The 25,417-nt window shown below is 38.5% G+C and overlaps 1 protein-coding gene across 2 annotated transcripts in view; it reads right to left on the reverse strand.

Moving 5' to 3' along the window:
• Positions 1–25,417, reverse strand: part of LOC121323135 (tyrosine-protein phosphatase non-receptor type 4-like) — a 58,271-nt gene that overhangs the window by 29,854 nt on the left and 3,000 nt on the right. The window contains exons 2-10 of one of the 2 annotated variants that reach the window (XM_041263946.1): positions 12,232–12,386; positions 6,631–6,735; positions 5,135–5,177; positions 4,964–5,042; positions 4,498–4,542; positions 4,335–4,387; positions 2,733–2,853; positions 2,355–2,442; positions 1,078–1,166 (exon numbers count right to left, since the gene is read on the reverse strand). In XM_041263946.1, coding sequence (XP_041119880.1) covers positions 1,078–1,166; positions 2,355–2,442; positions 2,733–2,853; positions 4,335–4,387; positions 4,498–4,542; positions 4,964–5,042; positions 5,135–5,177; positions 6,631–6,735; positions 12,232–12,369 — 761 coding nt within the window. In that variant the 5' untranslated portion in view covers positions 12,370–12,386. Of the gene's footprint in view, positions 1–1,077; positions 1,167–2,354; positions 2,443–2,732; positions 2,854–4,334; positions 4,388–4,497; positions 4,543–4,963; positions 5,043–5,134; positions 5,178–6,630; positions 6,739–12,231; positions 12,387–25,417 lie in introns of both variants that reach the window. The other variant, XM_041263945.1, reaches the window with a different exon arrangement.

Below are 25,417 nucleotides of genomic sequence, written 5' to 3' on the forward strand. Positions count from 1 at the left end.
CATGCACAGCACTAATGCAGCACAGCTCCTCTAAGAATGACCTCTGATCTCAAATATACCACCCAGAAACATTTCTCTACTGTGGCACTTAGGGACACAAGAAAGGATCTGATCCTTATTACTACATCCCAAAACTGGTTTTTGTTTTGTAAATAAAGCTTTAAAAGAATAAACTATTCTAATAGATAAGAATTAGGATGTAGGAGGGCCCCTTGGGGGAGGGACATTTAGAGATCTAAAAAGAATCCTATTTGTTTCTCAATTAGAATGTACACTTGTACTCTTCAGTGTCCAATATTGTGGATTCCCAAGTGAGCTACACTGGAATAAATCTTGTGTACAGTTTATATAGAACCAATGCCTGCTTTTAGTCACAGGAATATGGAAGTATGGAAAGGAGTTGTACAGTACACTGTACTCAAATGGGAGGTTCTTGTTCCCTCATTATCTTCCTTTTGCTCGGAAGCATATAATTAGCATTTGACAGAAAGTCCAGGGGTCTATTGCATTTCAGTATTGTGTTTAATATTTAAGTGGATTGCCGAGGGCCTCTAAAAAGCATTTCATAATCCCATATTTACATTTCAGACTCTTCTCTCTAACTTGTAAATGTACTACTGCATGAACTTGGCAGTCGCTGTTCTAAAAGCAGATTAGCTGTCGAGTACAAAGCATGCCACAACATCTTGCCTTCCAGATAGGAAATCCCTTTTCCACCTCTTGAAGCGGCAGTACCTGGGAGGAGTGTGGAGCCGTGGCATGTCCGGGTACAAGGGACTGTATCCGAGCACAGTGAAATCAATGCTTTTCCTACTGCAGCTCCACCATCTCCCAAGTTAATGCAGGGACAGAAGTAAGACTCCCAGTGCACAGCAGTTTCATCTATTCCTGGTTTTACTACACATTTTAATAAGACACACCTGTGGGTAATGAAACTCGGACTAAAACCTGGAGTAGGTTAAATTGCTATGCAATAGGAGTCTTACTTCCATCCCAGTAATGCCCATTTCAAAATTGTTCATTCCGAGAGTACCCAAATGTGAACATATAGCTCGTTTAAAACATATGTATTCTTACCATGGAAAGCAGTTGATTCGTACCCTGTTCTTATAAATTACAAGCCCTCCTGACATGACTCCAATCAAAATGTCAGTGTTACTTTGATCCTGAAAACAAGAGAAAACACGACATTAACTGTTAATTCAGCATTTTGTTACTTTGCATAACACCTCCAAGAACACATCTGCATAGTACAGAAATGCACAGCAGGACTGAGGACTGAGCAGTACATGTGTTACTGCTCCTACACGCCATTGGAATTGGGCAGGGGCGGAAATGAGACTCCCATTGCACAGCAGTGTCACCCATTCCAGGTTTTACTACAAACTTGATAACCTACAGTGTGTAGGTAACAAGCTCAGGTGTGCCTTATTAAACTCAAGTAAAACCAGGAATGGATCAAACTGCTATGCAATGGGAGTCTTATTCACATCCCTGTTGATGGAAAGGGACATCCACCATGCTTTAAAAGCCTTGAGTGCATTTCCATACTGCACTCTGTTTGGGCAGTTTCAGTGGGAACATATTTTATTGACGGCAACTTAAACAGGTGTTTGTTTTAATTTGTTCTATTTTTCATAATTAGTTTGACTTTAGGTGATATCTGTTGGTTTGCATTGAACAATTTTCAAAACAGGGAAACATCTGGTGAAACCAACATCAAGAAATCTTCTAGGTTAACAGTCACTGCATTCATGCCATTTACAAAAAGAAGAAGCCCCATCACACAGATGCTTCTTTCTTGGTTAACCTTAACTCTTAATGCTAGGTCAGTTTTCCATGTCCTATTACTGTATATCAAACTGTCATCTCTAGCTGTGGAGGCCAATGCTGGCTTAAGAATTTCACAGGCATCAGATTACACAGCTTTCAGCGTATTTATGAAGGGACACAATGACTTCTTCCAATGTCCAGTGCTGTATTGTCTATTGTGCAGCCCTCACTAGCCCCGGCCAGTGCACGCTCAACTGTAGCAATTGATCTCTACAATGACAAAGGACAAAGCAGTCTGGTTTTCTGGGGGTCCCCACGCTGGACAGGATTTTGAGATTTACTAAATACAGTTAAACTTCAACTTATTGAAATGTTATTTTAGGAGGGGAACTTGCATGTATTAAAATGAAACCCAATAATACTTTAAAGTTTGATGTATTCTGTTATATAAAAGGTGCTTTTTAAATTGATTACTGCTTTTTAAAACATATATACATGTTCTAGATCAGCTGTGACAAATGCAAAAGCATATATAGAACACACACACACACGATTCGATAAAAGGCCCACTGAACGCTTACCCTTGCATAGTGCAATTCGACTCCGTAGAATTCTAACGTGCGTGCTGTATTAACATAGTTCAGTTCTGCCTCTGCTGGAGACAAGCCTCTGCAACAACAGAACAAAAAATAAATAAATCGAACACACTATCAAATCAATCATGTGTGTCTATTTCTCCATAAAGAATCAACACAATAAGAAGAAATCTTTCATGGTATTTCTATTGTCTATAACAAGAACATTTACTATTCAAAATATGGACGGTCTAGTCTTGTCTGTATATTTACTCCAGCAATGCAGCAGTGTATTCAGGGGTTAAGAATGTCCTCACAATGTCAAGCGCCGGGGCCCCATAGCACATGCTTTTTTTTTTTTTTTTTTACTCGTGTGAAGCTTACTTGTGTTGCTGATGTTGTTTTGCAATTTCCTTTTCAAAGTCTTGAGGAGGGTTTGGGATGAAACAGTAATCGGCGAGGTAGCCAGGCAAGTGCTCTGACTGGTTACAGTCTCCCAGTTCAGCTGAAACACAAAGCATGCAGCGTTACTTAAATTAGATCACAAAGTGTAGGAGGCAACAAACCACGGACGAACAGATTAACATTGTGATGGACAAGACCAATGCGCCAATACCAATTTCTAATCCTCATACTAATCTGCAGTGAAGAGACAACTCTAAGGAGGATGACACTAATAGTTACTGTGCCTAATTCTATATTACTGTTGCATTAGGTATTTCCACCACCACGTCCAGTGACAATTAAAGAATAGTAAATCTGAATAATTGTGGAAAAAACATTAAAAGCCAAAAACAAACAGAAGTGTGGTTATTAACAAGGGAAGGCAGCGACTACTTCAGTTTTGACCTATATACCAATTCCACATTTTAAACCCCACCGAGAATACAGGCTTCCTATAAAAGGATAACCACACCATTGAAAGCTTAGTAATACATGTGCTTTGCCTCCAGCTTTTTTTGTTCAATAATTGCATTTTCCCCCCAGTGATGGTATTCAGGTCAATCCACAAACCAGAGTCCATGAACCACTGTATGCATTAAGTGAAAGAGTTAACTGGATAACTGTTTCATCATCTGACCCAAGACGGTAATCATTTAGGATTACATCATCTGAGAACTGTGCCCAGTTACAGAGGGTGTCTGGGGCACAGTGCCTACAGTACTGCATCGTTTTATTCATCAGAGGGTGTCTGGGGCACAGTGCACACAGTACTGCATCGTTTTATTCATCAGAGGGTGTCTGGGGCACAGTGCATACAGTACGGCATCATTTTATTCATCAGAGGGTGTCTGGGGCACAGTGCATACAGTACTGCATCTTTTTATACATCAGAGGGTGTCTGGGGCACAGTGCATACAGTACGGCATCGTTTTATTCATCAGAGGGTGTCTGGGGCACATCTTTTTATACATCAGAGTGCATACAGTACTGCATCTTTTTATACATCAGAGGGTGTCTGGGGCACAGTGCATACAGTATGGCATCATTTTATTCATCAGAGGGTGTCTGGGGCACAGTGCATACAGTACGGCATAATTTTATACATCGGAGGGTGTCTGGGGCACAGTGCATACAGTACTGCATCTTTTTTTCATTGCTGCCAAGTGTTTAGGTCTTCTCATATTCTTCTGCAAACTGCAGTTGTACTGTGTAATAGCATTTTACTTAAATATTTCTTTTGGATTTCACTTTAAATTGAACTGACAGACTGCCTATCAAGCACTGTGCTGTTATGCAAAAGTGTTCCTGTCCCCACAGAAACCACACAACTGTCTTTTGCTTTTTGGAACTCTACATTTAAATGTTCTTTTTCTTTGTAAATTAATAGAAAAGGCAGCACTGTAAATTTGGGAACCTGATTAAACAACACTAAATACAAAACGTGATAATGTACACTTTACAAAACGAAAGACTTATACACATTTGCTGACACAACTATGCAATACACAGCTTCCCTTAAACTTCAAAGTTTGATATACTTACACTGAACAGCATAGGATGCCAGAAGCACTGCAGTGTTGTACGGACAAGGTAACCTTAAAAGGAGGTCAAACAAAGCAATTGAGAAAACATAATAATGAATCACATAATAATTAAAATCAAGCAGTGTTTCACAGATGTATGTACTTTAAAGTATTTTACTGACCTTCCAGTAAGAATATCTTGCTTCAGCTGCAAAAAATACTGGTACCTAATAAAGGAACAATCAATACATGAAATTCCAAACTAACACCACAAATTCCCATGTTTCTAAAGTTCCTCTTTAGTGCACAATACTGCACTTTCTCTACTACAGGGTCCCACGTGTATTTATTACCTCCAGTGTCTGTATACATTGTAAGGGCTTTCACAGGAACAGTAGATGACAGCTCACAATGCATGGTCTTCACCTGCCTTTTCAGCCTATTAGAAATCTATTAACCCCGGGAAGACAGAGTCTCAATCCAAAAAAAACAACCCCCAGGCACAAATGTCCTTTCCAAAGACTGAGTGCAGATATACTCTATGTGGTTTGTTTCCTTAACGTTGGTTAAGACATTGTAGTCTAGGTGTTACTTCTGATCATTATAGCTACCACCCCCGCTAAAAGGAAATCATTCATATTGACTCACCTAGTGTACTCTTCCTGTAGTTTATCTGGGTCACTTACAAAGAATTTGACTCTAAAGTTCAAACAATGAGGAGATCCCCCTACAATGTAAAAAAATAAAAAATGCTTGGCATTATAATTACATCCAGTAATGTAAATTAAAAAGGGTACCAGTAAGAGTAGGTAAACTTACTTTTTAACTGCTTCCTAATGGGTTTGTTTGGATCCAGCCACCTCTGCAAAATATTTACCATGAAAACAGTCAGCAAAGAAATCCTGCAGCTCTTGACTGTCTGTTTGTGGTAAGCTTGGAGCTGTTCCCAGATAACTGTCAGTCCTTATCGCCTCGGTAAAACGATAGCTTTAAAAATGTATTTGCATTAGATGCAATACTGGTTGTATGTGCCGAGGTTAATTAACGAGCAATTCAATGTGAAAGCACTTACACTGGTTCCCCCTTCCGTTTCAAGATGCTCAGTGGGTTATGCTCACACTCATGCTGAAGGTAGCACTATCTATTACTGTCAGTCACAGATTACAAAGTGTCAATTGTTTAAAAAATGATAACCAGTTAACACAAAGATAAAATCAAACTAATCAGATGTAGACAAATGAGTCTACAGTATTCATTAGGTGGTGGAAACATAATAAAAACACTGCATTTTCCATTAGAAGTAGATTATATAGTGACAATTACAATTGAAAGTGAATTATTACTGGACACGGTTACTGTTTTAAAGTGGCGAATGTAATACTTAAAGAGAAGCTTCCTCCTGGTGTAACCCAAGCATACCGAATCCGTCATGATTTTGTGTTTGAATCACACCAGCCAATTTTTGAATCCAATTATAGTCCATATTTACTTTTTCCTGTTTGCTGACTAGGATCATTCCATTATATTCAGCAATGGAGATTACTCAATGAAAACTGGCTGCTCATCACTAATTCATCTACTGTACACAACAAGCCACACAATTACAATAGAGCTGATAACTCACAAGAGACTGTGGTTTTTATGATCCCCTTTAAGATACTTGCTTGAACCTGTTCAGCCATAAACATTAACAGCTTCTTATAGAACAGGCTAGCAGCACACTAGAAACCATGACGTAATGGTTCTAATTACCATTCCCATTGTTCTGGATTGGTTAAGGTAAAATTCCACAGAACATTACTAAGCTTGGCTATTTTTTAATTTATTAAAATGTTCAGGTTGCACATTCTGGATTCTGTTATCAACTGACAGTTAGTATACTTCTCAAAAACTAAAACATAAAATAATACAAATGAGTCTAATTTCTCTATGACAAGTGTCTTTCATATCATTATGAAACACTTCACTACACACACACACACACACACACACACACACACACACACACACACATTTGAAACGTAGCTAATTTCCCCAATCATAAGAACTAATGATAGTATATTGTAATTTAAAAAATGCATACTGCACATTGGATATTGTTATTTAAAAAGGCTTGACAGCAAGTGAGACTAGGCTGCACAGTGTATGTTAGAATGAACGGATTAAGTTTCAACACATTAGCACATTGTGTACGGTTGACTGGAGCTCAACTGGACGGCATCAGGAGCTCTTGACACGTACAGCATGTTTAACCACAGTGGATTAACTCACAACACTGAAACCCGGGATGATTGGAAAACGACAGGGCAACTCACCGGACTGTCAGTAGAATCATCTGCCAGCTGCAATCCAAAGTAGTCTCTTTCTGTCAATTCAAGATGTTTGAACACTAGATCCAGCAGGATCTGTCCTTGATCATGCTTCTGAAAGAAAAGGAACAGAGAACAGTTAGTGTTACTGAATAAATGCAACTGAAACCATCAGAATGCATTTCTGTGGATCTTCGTGCATCCTCCCCTGGACAGCAAGTACAACAATTTGAGCTCTTATCCATGGATAATATTTCTTTAAGATCCCACGGCACCAATATTGAGAATATGTGACATTATTATTATTGTATGCTCACAAGGGATGAAAGCTGCTGCTGCTGCCTTTCTTGTCATTCTCTGGTCAGTTGGTTAAATTCAACACTTTTTACTATCTATCCAAAATTTTGTTGGCCTTTTTTACAGCTTCCCCAAACGGTCTAGATGAAGACATTTCTGAGTCAACATAAACTCCTAGATCTTTTTCACAGATTCCTTCTTTAATTTCAGTGGTCTCCCATATGCTCACCACCGGGTTTTCCTATTTTATCTGGGGGAAGTTGAAATCCCTCACTAGTATGGCTTCTCCTTTGCTACATGCATTTCTAATGTTATTGTAAAACAGATTATTTTGCTTGGTATCTGAATTTGGTGGTCTATAGCACGCCCCTATTATTGCAGACACAGCTCTCCCTCTTTAAATTGGGAACAGCTTAACCTAGATACACAGATTTTAAGACACACAAATTATTTAATTAACATGGTTTCATAACTGTACTGTAATTGACGCAAAGCAAAACAGACACAATCTGAAGTGACAAGAATTTAAAAAGAAATCTGCACTGTGTAAAAATCGGACTGAAGAGAACACAGGCTATTGCAGAAGTACTGTCTGAACCAATTAACATTCAGCAATGCGGTACAGTACAGTCCCATCAACAGTGTGCAAGAAAAATGATGTATAATATGTTTCAATAGGAAAAAAGTCCTTCCTAATTTAGCTCATATAAAAAGTTATCATATACTTGTTTATTGCTCTCTACTACCTACCAGAACAAATAACAGATTGCTTGCAGACACAATTTCAAAACAAACATACAGAAACACACTGAAAGAGGGTAGCAGGAGTGTGGTGAAATCAGCCAACACCTGGAACTCTCAATTGTATACTCTAAGATTTTTACGTATATAATCTGTCAGCCATTAAAAAAAAAAAAAACACATACAAAAAATGGGATTCAAGTTTGAAATGTGTACAAACAGCAGAGCTGCTATTTATAAAGTAACACACTCCAAGAGTCAGTCACTGAGCCACCTTGCACACTGGATTGGGATATGCCTGAAATAGTGGACTGGATAGTGAAAATAGTGGACTGGACTTTGGAGATCAGGTTTAAGAAAAGTCCTTATTCTTGGGTCTCTTTCAACTGGTGTAAGATCTGTGAGCTACCTGTATGTTTTTTTTTTGCTGGCCTATTATAAACAGTAATGCCATAGGGCTATCAAACCTTTACAAAGATCTAGAGGTCATTTTGATCTGCTGTTCTTTGACTCAATGCTTTAGAGGAAACTCATTTTTGCTCAAACACCCGGAACATTTCCAAACTAGAGCTTCCTTGCACATGCAGTGACTGTCATCTAACAGCCATCCATTGTTTTACAATAAACGTTTTCTTTCACGAAATTTGGCAGACCGCTCTTTACACCCTTTGTACTCTTCTGGCTAAGCAGGACAAAAAAAAAAAAAGTTAAATTCTTAAATATCCAATCAGCCAAAAGCCTGATTTAAAAATGGGTTTATATTAGGTAAATGTGTGTATTAGAATACATCCATACATACAACTTTGGAAGAAAACAAAACAGTCAGAAAAGGAAATACGATTAGTTAAAAGGCTTCTGACTGGAGTAATTATGCCCTCAAGCTATTTTTCAGCTGTACTTGCCAGTAGTTATTTACAGAGCCATTTGCCTGAAGTGGTTTCAAAACTGGAAGTTGGGTCCTGCAGCATTTTATAGCAAGCACCCAACCCAGCTGTCTCTTAAATTCTAAAAGAAGCAGCACAACATTAAATGCTGCTTCAGCAAGCAGAAACTGGAGAGGGGGGTGGGTGGAGGTTGCTTCGCTGAACATCACCCACTTTAAATGTCCATATAAATATGTTGAAAATCAAGACATGAAGGGCAATGTGCCTATTACACAATTATATTAAATATATACAGTCTCCATCACTGAAATAAGTTGACACATGGACACAAATTGCTGCACGGAATGGCCCAAATGAAATACTAAAATATTAAGATGTTATGTAATACACAACTTAAAGATGTTCGTCACAACCAAAACCTCTTTTCACCTCTGTGCAAATCTTAGAAAAAAAACAAGCTTTTTCTTAATCTGCTTTTACTGGATTTAGCCCCGGATGTTATCTGAATCTTTATCTCAGACACAAAGCTACAGTACTTTTTGGCCCACCAAGTAATTCACTAACTTTTGCTGGCTTCACAAACCCTGATTAACTGTAATCTTGGATTACATTGAGTAGTCCAAGATTTGTTCTAATCAAGGGTCTGTGCATTTAGAAATGATCCACCTGGGATTATCCATCCGAATGCACCATGGTATAGATTGTCCACCTCATAGGAAATGTATTACATGGGCAATTTGACCAGACCTTGTTTCCAGAGTCTTGGATAATACAGGACTTACCCAAGGTCCTGGAGTGAGAGGAACTGAAACACTTGTAGTTTTAAGCCCTTTCATATAAACACTGCCACAAACACACTACTGTAAACTGTAATGATCAGCATACATTCTTCCCATCATTTACTATACAATACAGCCCTGCATGCTGGTTTGGTGTGGTGTGGGGGGGGGTTTGGGGGGACACGGACATGGACATTAAAAACTAGAGCAGGTTTGCTGACCTGGCTAAATCACCACAAGTAAATGTTAATTCCTCATACAACTATTAGGACCTGGGCATCTCTGTAAGTAAGATATGACATCTCAAGAACGCGCATCAGTAATTTCTATATTTTATAAAAAAAATATTTTAAAAAGGAAATGGTAAAGATATGCAATTGAAGCTCAGTAATCAAAACCAGTCTGGTTCTCTGAAGGCTACACAAGTACATTTTGTGGTAAAAGGCATTGTATAACAAGAACACTACGCACATGGCTATTGGCATCCACATTTTAAAGTCTACCATATGTGGTACAGTAAGCCAAATAAATATATATATATATATTATATAGATATATAGATATATATTATATATATATATATATATCATATATATATATATATATATAGTCCTGACCTTGAAATTAAATTAATAATAATAATAATAATAATAATAATAATAATAATAATAATAATAATAATAATAATAATAATAACAATATTTTTAAAAATGACTGTAAAAAAACAACACTTGACCATGCTGTTGATGTTGCCATGCTGCTATTCACATTGTCCAACACTCATCACAGCACCAGTACAGATATACATAAAGCACAGACACACACACACACACACACGCGCACACACGCGTGCACACGCACGCACACGCACGCACTGCTGGGAATCCAAACAGAGGAGGAGGAGGAGAAGGAGCAACACTACCCTTCCACTGTTTTTAATTTGAAACACTAACCATCTTGATGGGCAGGAATGCTGCTCTAAGACAAACAGAACCATGTTCACGCAAAAAGAGAAAACCAAAAGTATGAAAGAAATCTTCAGAGATATGTAAGAGCGTGCTGGGCGTATAGGACAGGTCTGGTCACAGGAGTTGTGCGTTTGTCTTGTTATGCCTTATGTGTTTCAAAACCTTAAAAAAGGTACAGAAACCATGAGCAAGCAAACAGGCGTGTACGGCTGCAGTCTTTCCAGTTTATTTGGCTGGAAATATACATCTGCATTACACTTGTGTCCCGAACATCACTATAGCAAAATAAATAAATACAATAATACAACTGAACTCCTAATGCATGAGGACACTCGCTAGATGAATTTAAGCTTACAGTATTAGAATGCTTATGGGTTTGTGCTTCACAACAGGATAGTGGGAATCTTTACTTTTAAAAGCAGATGCATCACATGTATGTCGCGGTTACTAAGAGCATGGTGCCTAGTCACTGTACTTTAGTGCAATAACTGCACAGTAGATCCACAAATCTAACTAGTAATTAATGTACATGTACAGGTCTGCAGAAAACAATAGGACCCTGTTTTAAAATAATTAAAGTGTTATGCACAACTTGGTAAATCCAGCATTAGCTGGATCCAACCCAAGGTCCTGAACTAAAGAATAATGTTGAATATGCATTAGCCTTGATATGCTGTGTATTTAGTTAGTCCCTGAAGAGTTCAAGCAGGCAGCAGTGACCCGCTATAAAAGAAGTGCTTGGCAAATGCTCAAAAGGCCCTTTACAATACCATCCTTCCAATAACACACACTTCCAAATATGAAGTACATTGACCAGCAGTGTACAGTATTTGGAATTTGTTTGCATGCCTCTTTTACAAGCTCAGACAACCTCACTACAGTCTATATGACTTGCACTGTGCTTAACTGGGGTATATTTATTTGTGAACAGGACACACATTTATTTCACAATATGCCCAATTCGTTTTGCTTCAGATGAAAACTATTCAGATTAATTCCTGCACTAGCTGAATTCTGCATGGACCTTGTTAAAAACCTGCGTTTGTTTTATTGAGAACTGATTTATGTTTGTAGTATTTGTTTCCATTATTACTGAAATGCATGTAAGGTGAGGAAACTTAAACATGCAGATGTAATTATATATATATATATATATATATATAAGTCAGTTTAACTTCTTTACATATTTTGCAAAAATGTATTGTACATTATTATTCACTAATGCAGAAATTCATAAACTAGTTAACAAAGCAAAAAGAAGTGGTGAAACGTGTCATGCTTAGTGTTTTATCCAGGTGTGGTATGGAAGGTGATATTAAAGTAAAAGCACACTGTGCTTCAATTCTGTACTCACCATCTTTCATACACGCAGAGAACAGCACGCGTGCAGAGCAATAACAATGGTACGGATCCTTGAAAAATGAGCTGACAGATTAATCAGTCAACACAGAGGCAGACACACTCTAAAACCAGAATGACACACGTGATAACGCTACAACTGAGGTGCACAGGAGGCCTTAGCATTCGAATCCTCAGAAATATGACTCACCCACACATGGAGTCATGAGGTACATTTCAAAAGCATGTTTACTATGAATTTTTGAAGTACAGCCTGTGCAAGTCTGTTCTTGAGCTTCACGATGGAATGAAAAGCATTTTACTCTGAAGAGCTCATGTCCCTTGTGAACTACGTACACGGTATACAGCACGTCACACGTTCCCTGCATGTAAAATAGGGTTCTGGTTAACCCTTTGCTGCAAGTACATTGGCAGACCATAGAGTACTGGGATTACAATTTACAAGGCTTTCTAAATTGAAGATTCAACCATTTTCATTGTACATTTTAATGTAAACGTTCCTTTATTATAACAACTTGTAGCAAAGGATCATTTTAGAATATGGACTGAATTGTAGTTTCAAACATGCGAGACACTTACATTAACTTTGAAAGCTTGCACAGAGTTGTCCAGGAGGAGTACATTACAGAGCACCTCTGTGTGCTGTCTGTCCCGCGCCTGCTCCGATGCTCGTACATTGTAGGTTCTGCCGGCAGGCAATCGGAAGCGTGCGGTCATTACTGTCCACACAAGGTCTGCAACAAAACACAAGAGAATGCAGGTATAACAACTGCAAAGCGACTCAGGTTTTATTACTGTGCACTTTTTAGAACAATTCTCAATTTATTTATTTCTTACCAATCTACAATAGCTGGCATTTAAATGTAGGATCAGGTCAAAATATATCAATGGGTAAATGCTGTTGGAAAAAATAAATAGGAGACTTCAAGGTTACTGTGTTGCCTATTGTGGTCAGCTGAAACTGGAACAAGTGATGAGCATGATGAGTACATCGAAAAAGGAGAGACTGTCTTACTGTACAGCTGTCCATGCTGCATTCTTTGTGAGAATCAGAACCATCTAGTCTGCCATTGTATGTCTAACTTAAAATAATGTGCAAAGCGGCGGACTGAAATGTATTCTGAAATGTCTCTGTAATTGAGGAGGCACAGTGGAAAAGCAATGTGCCAGAGCATTGGAATGTATCAGAAAACTGTTCCCCGTGGCTAGGCTTTGCATTTTTAATTTTGTTCTTGGAAGCGATTTAAGTGGATAAAACAAAAAAAAGAGATGACGTCCAAATGGCCGCTGGAATATTTGTGGTCACGACAGATTGTGTGCTAGCTGCGAGTGCACAGGGCAGTAATAGGGGACTGCAATTTTTGAAAAAAAACTTCTTGTCCAAGAGACAAAATGCTAGAAAAATCTACTTGCTCCCTCCCTGTCACACAAAAAAGTAGAATATTAATTGGTTGGTTATATTTAAATGGTGAACACAATCAATCAATTAGTTATGAACAGGGGCAGATCTAGCCTTGTGGATTGACTGGTTCACTAAATTCTTCAAGATACACAAAAGGTTCCTCAACAAATTTTAAACAGTCTGGAACACATTTGCTAGTAAATGTAAGTAGCATACTAAGGGTACAACTTTAATAAGCAATACTACTCAAATATAAAAATAGCTTCTGCCTGTTCTCCCCCCCCCGGGGGGTTTCGATCCAAGTGTTGTGTCTGTAGAAACGGTCCGTGTTCACAGAAATAAAAATTTTTACAAAATTTTTTACAAAAAATAAAATAAATAAAAAAACCATTTTAATGATCTAACGTGCATTTAAAAAGCAGTGTCACTTATTTGCCAATTTACAAAAAACTTAAAATACTTTCAGTTTAAAAGATTAGTCTGTACCTTGCCAGAGGCCCTCAGGCACCCATTACTGGGTTTCTTCTAACCAATGGAAGATCAGCTTTATCCAAAGCTAGCCAATCCGAAGAGTCAGGGATGGGATGTAAACACTTTAAATGTTTGTGTGTGTAGGTGCAAGTCAGTTTTCAGAAACTTTCGTGGCTCTCTAGAAATACACCTGGAGTGTTTTTCTAGCAACAGAACGAACATAGGGAAAAATAAATAAAATCAATTTGTCCAACAGACAAAAGTATAACTGTCCCCCGCACCCGGTGAATGGCACACCCCTGAGTGCCTTGGTTGGTCAAAGGTTGAATAATGTACCACTCCTTGTTTAAGGAGTTATTTTGTGCTGGTACAACAACTTGTTTAAAGATTTACAAGGTCGATAAGCCTGCCAAATTTTATAATGCATTCCGTGCACTTGAAAATCAATTAAGCAAATGAATACATTAATTATTATTGTGTAGAAACTCTGTAGTAAACGCTACTACAAACTGTAGATGGGTAGGACGTTGCAGATTTGTGCCAAGATACACAGAGGACAACTTATACAAGTACACAGGCAGGATACTGAAGTTAGACCCACTGCAGCCTGAACAATACACAAAATAGCAACAAGACTAAACCCATAGCTAGATTTTTAAAAATACAACACATTACTGCACTGCCATTCTTTCCGAACATCCTGAATTCACCTTTCGAATGCCCTGCCTCCTCAAATGTTTATCGGTTCTTATAACAAACACTAGTGTCAAAAAAACAAGCATGTGGGTCAGTAATACGAAGAGAGTTTCAGGGAGTAGATAATTGGAAGAGTCTCACCTGCTCTGCCAAGAAACGAGCTTCATCGTCAAAAGACTGGAAACAGTACACCTGGCAAAGGAACACTACTGCAGTTTGGTTACGTGTAATTCAGTGGAGTGACCCTGAAGAGAAAGAGTATTCATGTCGCTTATCATTCAAATGAAACTGCTATTGTAGCTCGTCCACAATGTAGTCAAAGCTCTTCTGTACTGGAATCATGATGGGGAACACAGCAGAAAATTCATGTACAACAGCAGCACCTAACTCTTTCACACACGCCCAACAGAGAGTGACATTAGGACGGGGTGGGGGGCCCGCGGGATTCTCACAGTACAGGAATACAGTTCCCTTTATGTTTGTGGGAACGGATGGGACTGGAACTGAAGGCTGCGAGAATGGGTGAGAGGAAAAGACTGAAAGCTGTGGGAAGTACCTAACTTTAGGTTTGTCAGACGAGCTACAAGAACTATAGATGTTGTAATATTAAACCAATCAACATAAGAGGTTGTAAAATTGAACCAATCAAATGTGTACTCAGACTTCGGGGTATCTATAGATTTACTAAGACAGACACTGCAACCTTCATGTCAATGACACTCCTTTCAATTGACACACTCCATTCAGTGATGTCACTAGCCAGCATTCCGTGCACTTGAAAATCAATTAAGCAAATGAATACATTAATTATTATTGTGTAGAAACTCTGTAGTAAACGCTACTACAAACTGTAGATGGGTAGGACGTTGCAGATTTGTGAGAAACCTCTAAAGACCTCCTACTAATCTCAACTTATATGTCAGTATTTGCATGTGTCTTGGGGGGGGGAGAACCTGCAAAAGACCTATACTAATTTTAAATATGTCAACCGCAGCCAATAAGTGGATTAAATAAACTTATTGGGAGTTCAAGTTGTAGTGAAACACATTACTTAAAAATTTGAAGTAGGTTTGTGTGGTTCTTTTAATAGGTAATACGGCGGTAGTGAATTGCATTTTAATTAAACTAGGAACAGGATGAGACTGAAAAACAAGAAAAAAAAGGGTAACCAGAAAAATCTCCTGCCTAAAAGGTCTGTCATACAGCGAGAGGCTAAAAGAAATCCGTCTCTTCTTTTTCTTAAATAATCACTTGACGGAATACAACAGGAAATGTTGACGGGATGGGACGGGAATGAATAAAACGTATATATGTACGGAACAGTACAGGATGGGAAAAACTCCGGTGGGACAGGATAGGAACAAAACTGTTACTGAAATTTCTTTTCATGGGATGGAACTCAAGTTTCATTCCTCTGTCACTCTAATGCCCAACACAAATAGTATAATTGATATTAAAACATAAAGATAAAGATTAAAAGATAAAGAAAATATCCTGCGTTATCAGCATCCACATGGCGCGTGTGACTGTTGGGTCGAGACTCAGAAGAAACCATGCTGGTGCAGGAATGTGTGTCTCTGCTTTAAATCATTTCTCACCGAACATGGACCAGCGCACAATAGCAGAAGATAATGCACGTCCAGAAGGGCCCTCCGGAAAGCCCACTCCAATATTATTTCCTCTATATGGCAGAACAGTTAATTGAGGTGCCGCTGAAATGTCCAGAGAATAAACATTACTCATACAGTAGCTCTATTGCTTTAGTGGCAGCTTGGGGGAAGAATGGGTTTCCAGTACTAAGACTGTAGTGGGATGTTTGTTTTAAGTTACCCGGGACGTGCACAGTGCTACATGGGATAATGAGACCTCTGCTGCTTTTTTGTTTAAGAGAGGATGCAGGGAGCAGTGGAACCATTTTTACACGATGCATTGCATATTACTACTTTGTAATACAAACAAAATTATTGGCTAGGGATGAAAAGGGGATCTGTTGTCTTTTACATCTGTGTTTTAGAAACGCACTGCTGGTTTTTGTTTGCGTTTTATTATAATGTCCTGCTTATATAACACAGAATTCTGTGTAAACGTAACCTGCAGTGTCAACTTTATATACTATTTATTTTGGGAATAAACAAAACACCATTTAATTTGAACTGCTGTTTGGCATCCTTTGTTTTGTAGTTAATCCACTGGGGTAAAGTAAGGCCTACACAATGTACTCTTTACTCCTGTGATATTTTTCTACTTTGACGTGTTACTGTAACATCTTGCTGTAAAACACAGGTACACACGGACCACACCCTCCTGCTATGCGGTCTCTGCCTGCGTTCTGAGCAATATAATGGCTTTATTACTTTTTGAAAACAAACAAATATCCAAACAAATATTTAAATTATAAGCGAATATCCGAACATGAAAAATTCTGTGTTTGTCCGAGCATAATATATATATATATATATATATATATATATATATATATATATATATATATATATATATATATATATATATAAAATCACTCAGAAATGGTGATTATATGGTTAATATGATTATCAAGGTGGGGAAGCTATAAAAAAGGCCAACAAAATGCTTGGATATACAGTGAAAAGTGTTGAATTTAAAAATCAAGGGAAGTAATGTTCATACTTTACAATGCATTAGTAAGACCTCATCTAGAATATTGTGTTTAGTTCTGGTCACCTCGCTACAAAAAGGATATTGCTGCTCTAGAAAGAATGCAAAGAAGAGCAATCTGAATTATTCCAGGTTTAAAAAGGCATGTCACATGCAGACAGGCTAAAAGAATTGAATCTATTCAGTCTTGAACAAAGAAGACTACGCGGCGATCTTATTCAAGCATTCAAAATTCTAAAAGGTATTGACAGCGTTGACCCAGGGGACTTTTTTGACCTGGAGAAATGGAGATTAGATAAAGGGGCATTGAGAACAGAATAGGAGGCACTTTTTTACAGAGAATAGTGGGAGTCTGGAACTAACTCCCCAGCAATGAGGTTGAAGCTGACACCCTGGGATCCTTCAAGAAGCTCCTTGATGAGATTCTGGGATCAATATGCTACTAACAACCAAACGAGCAAGATGGGCCGAATGGCCTCCTCTCGTTTGTAAACTTTCTTATGAATTCCCTTTCCATAAGCAAGCTAAATCACTGTCATTTACGTTATTTTCGTTTCCATTCAAATTTTCAGCCAAAAAAAAAAAAAAAAAGGCTTTTCAAACCCAGTTAAGTGCAGGGTGCCGACATCAGGGAAGCCATGCAAACTGCCAGTGAATGTGATGAGTGAATACGCAATTGTTTTGCAAAGGAAGTTTGTATTAGCCTGTGACCTTCACTGGGATCCCATAAACCAGCACTGCACCCACAAGCAGAAGAGCAATGCCAGTCTTCCCACTCTGGAATTCTCCCATTACAGCACACAGCATATTGCCAGAGCAGCATTACAACCTAGTGTAGTGCAACACCAAACAGATTGAAGCTCAGAGGAAGCATTCAGGAAATCCTCAAAATGTACATGCTGCACGTACAGGAGCTCATGCTTTTGTTCCCCAAAATAAAGGATCTAGATAAATAAATTGTTATACAGTTCTTCGTCAATTTTCAATGCAGCTAGCTCAAATACATCTAGCTCAAATAAGTAGGTTAATTTAGTTTTTTTGCTTTTAACCAGTAGGCAGAAATTCAGCAGCATAAATCCCTCTGCAACGCAAGTTTGACATTGTCACAATTCCACAAACTGCTGTCATCCTGGCAGTCTGCCAACACCCACAGCCAATTGCCAGCTTCTACCACACAAGCTGCAATTGTCTAAAAGGAAATCAGCACTTTTAAAAGACCAAATATAAATTTGGTCTGTTCACCACGACTGCACACCCAACTAAAAACGTTACATTTAAAACTGTAAAAATATAGCTGAACCAACAATTAAAAGTATGACAAATATTATACTTGGAGGAGAAATTTCCCAATGGTATGGGGAAAACAGTTTAAAGCTGATCCCTTTATTTCATTGAAAATGAAATATTTTCTAAACTACAGAAGGACTACAGTAGGTTTTCTTTGCTGGACTGAGTCCCTTTCCAATTAGAATGCTAGGCAACATGCTACATGATGAGATCCTGCTTAATAAAAGTGATAGGACAGGTGAAGGAATTCATTTCTTCTGAAAGAGACTCAGGAACTTGCTACATTTTTAGCCTAATAATGCTTGCCTGGTTCCCAGTAACTGACTGTAGTGGGATTATAGTTCAGGGTAACAAACAGCTCAACAAATAAACACATATCCCAGTTTCTACAGCGGTGGCTCACGTTAGGGTTAAAGAAAGATCATATTTACGTGACGAATCCATTGCGTTTGCTAGTTTTGCAATACATTTTCATTGTCAGTTTATGGCCTCAGTAAAAATGCCAGCGCCCCAGGCGAGAGGAAAATACACTTCCAGTCGTTTTTTAAAACACAGTGCGGAAGTCAGCTGCCATTGACTGGCACTCTCTGGTAAAAGTGAGGGAAGGGGAGCTTTTCTTGTTTTGTTTTTATTTATTAGATACCTGCTGACAAATACTTCTTAAAGGCAATTACTGTGTAAATGTGAGTATCAGCACATCCCACATTTCTAATATAGGAGCAGGTGAAGTCTCAATCGCTGGCTTCCAGGACCTTTTCAAGACTCAAACAGTCCTGAGAGATTCGTTACTGCACGCCACTGCATCACTAGCTAGAAAATACAAAAGAAAGAATGCGACGATTGAACTGTTAATGCCAAATGCATTTGCATAGCAATCTAGAAAAATTGTCAGATGATTTGGAATTGAGATTGGTAAAGCAGTGGCGGGGGAGAATGTGTCTCCCCAGCACATATTGCATCACTGAAAAGCAGGGTTCTGATTATTATTCCTGTCCAAGCTCCCACACTGTTACTATGCAACAGATGGTCAATTAGATGCATGTGCCACTCCTCTCCAGCTTCAATAGTTAGAAAGGAGTGCCAGTGCAATCCATTATGTAATATCATCTTTAAATATACCACAGTGTAAGAAAGGTACAACACTTACCTTTCAAAGTATCAATTCATGACAATAGAGATTTTTATTAAAATTTGACAGTATATTGTTTCATAGGGTCAAAGAAACAGGACTGTTTGCTAGACTCTTCTTTTTTTTTTTCATAGTACTGATACATGTAAACACATTAAAAACACAACTCAAATGAAATGTAAACCAAACGTTTTAACTTTCAAACATTTGGCTTCAATTTAATAGAAATTCAAACCGAATGGTCGCAATTCAGTCCTGGTTTTGACGATTCTACTGCAGGCCTATTCTTTCTATCTCAAATACAAGCTGTGTCACCCTGTTAATAACAGCACAAACCGCTTTCCTCTCCCCTTGTCAACAGCTGCTTTCAGTACATCTGAAGACACCAGATAAGCGGTGTTAAGAACCACAAACACTGTGCAAATTTTACACAATATAAAACTCCCGCCCTTCCAGGGTCTCTGCCCCACACTGCACTTTACTGTTTCAATGTTGTTCATAGTACAGGATCAAAGAACACCCTGCTCCTGCACAGTGACAAGAAAGCAGAGACTGAGAATGCAAGTGGAATACTGTAGGTACAGTTGCCTATATTTCTCTGTGTGAAGGATGATCTTGACAGAACGGTAGAATCACGTTAAAGCTTTCCTACAAAATGATAACTGAAGTGTCTACATCATTGAGAGGGTCGAGCAGCCCTCCCCTGACCCACATGGCCTGGGATGACACGCATTCATCTTCATTATACAGACAAGCATGAATATGAACAATCCCATGCAATGAAGCCATGAAGAAACATGGGCAGGACACAAAATGAACACTGAATCCAAAAACACTGCGACCAAAAACTCATCTCCCGTACCTAAGCAGGGCGAAATATTCACACTGTAACACACTGCTTACAAGTACAACAGAAATTCAAAATCCTGATGCATGCAACACCTTTACAAAAACAGATGTACTGGTACACTGAAAAATAAGAAATGTACACCCCAAGTGTGTACAGTGTGAAGGAGCTGTCAGTACGCTGTGCTCTCTTGTTTTTCTGCACTTCCACACTATTTCAGCCCCAAGAGACAACAAATTGTCTATAAAGAGATTACCATTACAGTGAAACATCAATAGACTGGGGGTTTGCTTGTTCTCCAAGGCACTTTAATCAGTAATTACTAGATCCCTTTAGATAGATTATTAAAAAGCTACAGAAGAATGCCCAAGTTCATTAAAACATATAATCTACAGACCCAAACATATAAAAGCAATGCAAATTAGGAGTTTGAATACATTTACTCGGTTTGTTCTTTGTCCTAGAGTCTTTGTAGCAGTTTGCCGAACACATCTGACTGAAATGTTAAAGTACATAACCTAACCAGCCCAGCTTTAAAATGATTACCGAATCTGAGATCAGGATAATATGGACATGAATAATACAGTACAGGAGCTGAAGAACAATTACATACCAGAGACAAAAAGGCATCTCTGTCTGATCAAAGTGCATAGTGTACAGTACCAATGTATTAACATTTCGATACTGAAAACACTGAATGCAAGGAATTACAAAGTGGGGAGCACTGGGAAATTCACCACATGTATTTGCATGTGAATAGCATTCACGACACTGCATAATCTGGTTAGTTAGTGTGCAAAGCTTGGTCACCCGAAGAACTATAGTTCACAAGCAGGGTCAAGTCCTTCACTCAACATGCATGCCTTTAACTTTAATGGACTTCAGCAAAAGGCGACCTAGAACCATTCAAGCTACAGTATCCCAGTTTTCCATGCAATACTGTATAGTAGCTTACAAAAACACCACAGAGAACCTTGTTACATGTACAAAAGAGAACACGGAGGGTGCTCTATTTCTTTTACTTAGAAAACACTTGCCACACGAGTATCAGGTTTAGATTTAGCTGACCATTTGGGATTTCATGATACAGTACAATGTCAAAAATATTCTGAATGCTTTTATTGGCTAACCTACCTTACAGGTCCCCATTAATTGAAAGAGAATAAGTATTGTGCCGTTCTTTCCCATACAAAATTCTTGGGATTGGAGCCAACAGGTGATTTCGGGTAGAAAATAAATCTGGCACATGTCATCTTTCTTACTTGTTCAGCTAACTGTGGCATTTCACTTTACACTGTGTTAATCATGTCTCAAATTCCTACTGGGCAGCTGTCTTTTAAAAAACCTGGTGCGTGTTGAAAACTATGGCCGATATCAGAATGGATGTGAACGATAACAGCAACCTTCTGTACACTTAGCAATTCCATGAAAAAAAGGCATGGCAGATTTTAATCAACACTTTGCACAATGGCTTGTGGCCATAAATTTTAGTTCCTGAACATTTTATCACCTTGCCAGAATTTTTAGTAGCATAAGAAAATGCAAACCCTTGGTAAGTGTCAATCAGGAGCTAAACTTTTCAAGAACGACTGCTCTGCCTTTTGCACGGTGGATTCAATTCCTCCTACCAAGCTGAACACATCCTGCTCTCCTTGTTTTAGTGTTTCAGTGACTGACACATCTGCTGTGCAGGCTAAGTTAAGAAAGAGCACACGAGTGGGCTACAGTACATTGACCTTTCCCAGCCAGCTGGCTAAAACAGCAGTTGTGTGTTTGGGTCATCGTCATGCTGAAACAGCAAAGTGCTTCCTAGTGTTCTCTCAAGGTACAAATTGAAGCATGCTCCACTGTGCCTCTTTCAGTAGCACCCACCTACTGACTCTATACTGCAAGTCTGTGATTCTCACTTGTCTTAGACATACATTCTAACTGACTTATTTATATTTATATTTATATTATTTATCTGACATTTGCAAACTTGCTACTGTACATGTTTGTTGTACTGTATGTTTGTTTTTTTTCTTTTAAATATGTGTCCCACAAATAAAATGATGCTAACTCTTATTTTTGCAATAAAGCGCACAAAACAGGGTACTTCAGGTCACTCATTTAAAAAGACATTATTATTCTCTAACAACGTAGTACAAATAAGAGGAAAGGGACATTAACAAGCGATTTGTGACAAGCTTGACTAGCAAAATAATAATAATAAATAAGCAATGTACACACACTATTCATTATATAACAAATAAAGACAGCTACTGTATTGTAGGAAGCAATGGATTTGCCACAAATGATGCACCTTTTTTTCCCCACCTCCAAGAAGCACAGTGATTAAATAATCTGCTGTCTCAGCTGCAGGCATTTCCCTTTTTAAGTCTGGGTGAGTATATCACTGTTAAAGCTATGAAAACATAAACTGCAGCCCGACATGAACAACAGGGAGTCATCTTGCACGTTCCACACCCTCTGGCTACCTTTAGCACCAACACTAAATTCAATCAAATCCATGTGTGTTGTTGAGAAATCCACAGGGTTGTCCCTTCTTTCCTGGGCTATTGGGGGGGGGGGGGGTTCAATTTGCTTATTTCTAAGTCCACTAAGAGTCTTTTCCTTTGTAGGAGTACCAGTGACCCAAACTATACAACTTCAACTATATGGATTTCTCATAACTGCAAGATTGTGGCTACACTGCAGTAGAACAAATGTCTTTACAAACACCTGAACTTCATTTAAATCACATCATTTATTTAATTTTTTTTGGTGACCGTCTAATTCAGTTTTCACATATTTTTCAACTTGTCGTAAAACAGCAGAGGCATTTTCTCTGAACTGTTCATAACCCATTCATACACAGACATTGAGGGCAGCTGTCAAAGTTAACACATGCCTATCAGGGTATCAGGCAAACGTTACTGCAGAAGACGGCTAAAACTAAACTCCAGCAAACCCTAAATTAAAAAAACTATACAGAAGATTTTACAAACCACTGCTTATGTGCAATACCTGCTTTTAATTTAAAGGTCAGTTGCAGTGAAAGCAAACAGCAATGCCTCACACCCACGCCAGGAAATTAAAAGTACCGGTACATAAAATAACCTCGATCTGCTCTGTGGTGGAAGCGAGATAAACAAGTTTATCTTCAAAGTACTCATGGCACATATCTAAAGTAAAGCATGGCATACAGACACATTCAAACTTGTTAGGGAGACTGGCTGGCATCACCTGCAAAATATTATCTTCAATAGCCACAACTGCTATTCAACTATTTAAAAAAGATTTAAAATACAATTAAATCTACAGTCCAGGTCGGAAATCACTAAAAGCTGGTCATACTTCATTTAAATCTTTTATAAATTAAATGCCAATATTAACACTACATGTCTACTAAATTCTTATGCATACAAGAAGGGATTCATAAATGTAAGCAATACCCTTCTGTCACGGTAGGGTTTGTGTCATTTAAATGGGCCAGTAGCATATTTTAAACTGGTGACGCTCACTGGTACAAATCACAAAAGTAGCCTTAAAAACCTGTTTGCTTTCCTGTTAAACACATACCCCGGCATTTCTACTGTAGTCAAGTGTGTATTTGGAAGCTACAAGTGTACATGCTCAGGCCTCCACATGGAAAGCAGGAGTGTTACTGTACACCGACACTAACTGTGTAAAAAATACATAAACCCTAAACAGCAATGGCATTATGAACTCACAATGACCTACGGTGGAAGAAAGAAAAAAAACACACTTCAGATTTAATATGGAAATCAGAATATCAAAACAAAAACCTTTAAGGTTATTATAAACCACAGACCTAGAAATATTTCACTAAACCGGAGCGGTTCACCCTTGCACAGTAACAAGTGTTTGAAAAAATTCACTTCATAATAAACTCCAAGTCCACCCAGCAATACGACCTGCCTCATAAGGTCAGGTTAAGCCTCGGGCAAATCTGCTTCAGCTGTCAATTACAAGACTTATCAATTGTGCAGACTGCCCTGTAACTGTGCCTCAGGTCACATGACTCGTATGTTGTGTTGTCCAGGCATTGGCCAGCTGCCCTGCTTGTCTGTGGAATGCCCAGCTGCATCACCTAAACTCTTGCTAACAAATAGCATCATTTCAGTCACAGCTGATCAGCAGCATGTTTAAAATAAATAAAATAAAATGAAAGTCACAGGAAACACTGTGACTGAGCAAGCAAGCATGTGGAAACACTGCTTTACAGTGGAACAGGGTTCTGCCATTGGGTCCAACTCACTCTATTAAGTTTTATGTTTCTTGAGCTACTGTGCTAACGCACGACATCATGATACCTATGTGATAAGAGTCACAAATATCTGTTAATACAGCCGAGTCAACTACTGTAAACCTCAGAATTGTAAATTATAAAACACCATTCAATATTTGTCACAAAGTTCAATAGAATTGGTTGCAAGGTATTGTAGTGTAATTCTGTTATGCCTTTGCTATAGTATACAGCACGTATATTACAGCTCATATAACATTCAACACAGCTCTATCAATGCCCCTTTACAAATCATTTTCATCAACAGTTTCTTTATCGTTCTTTACACAGCACCCCCCCCCCCCCAACAAGATGTATCTAAGCAAAGCAGCATTGAAAGAAAAGAATGTGCCTGTTTTATGCATCAAAATATTGTAATACAACATCACCAGCAACAGAATTCCTCTGCCATTCTCATTCCTTGGTTTCTTTCATTGTTAAAGCTGCAGAACAATCTGTGCTTGCTTCGCTCATGTCCAGAGCTGCCGAACACCCCTAAACCAGCCAGAGGGTGCACTAAACCCAGCTATTCATTTTCCTTACTCTCGCATCTATCACATTCAGGGCATTCCCCTCTGCACCAATGCAATGGTTTCATCTGCTTCAGCTCGCTCCCTCACTCATTCACTGCAGAACAGGAATGCAACCGAAACCCTTCTGCAGTGTTTCTCAAATCTACCACTGTATCCCCTCCCTTAACAAGGCAAAAAGAAAACATATTCACTGAGCATTCAGTGCAGAGCATACACACTTCAACATCTGTTTCATTTACTTTGTTACATCCAGCCACCCGTTACCAAACTAGAATAAATGGGTTTAAGGAATCTATTTCACCGCCTGTGAATGAATCGATTGGGAAATACACAAAACAAAGGGAAGATGTGTTTTTTGGGAAGCAGTTGAGAAGGGACACTTGTTTTTTTAATTTATATTTATATCCGTTACAAAGTGAATCACAGCGATTTCGGAATCGTTACCAGTGCTCAGGCTGTACAGTAGATATTTATCTTA

This window comes from Polyodon spathula, chromosome 11, assembly GCF_017654505.1.
Source record: "Polyodon spathula isolate WHYD16114869_AA chromosome 11, ASM1765450v1, whole genome shotgun sequence".
Lineage (NCBI taxonomy): Eukaryota > Metazoa > Chordata > Actinopteri > Acipenseriformes > Polyodontidae > Polyodon > Polyodon spathula.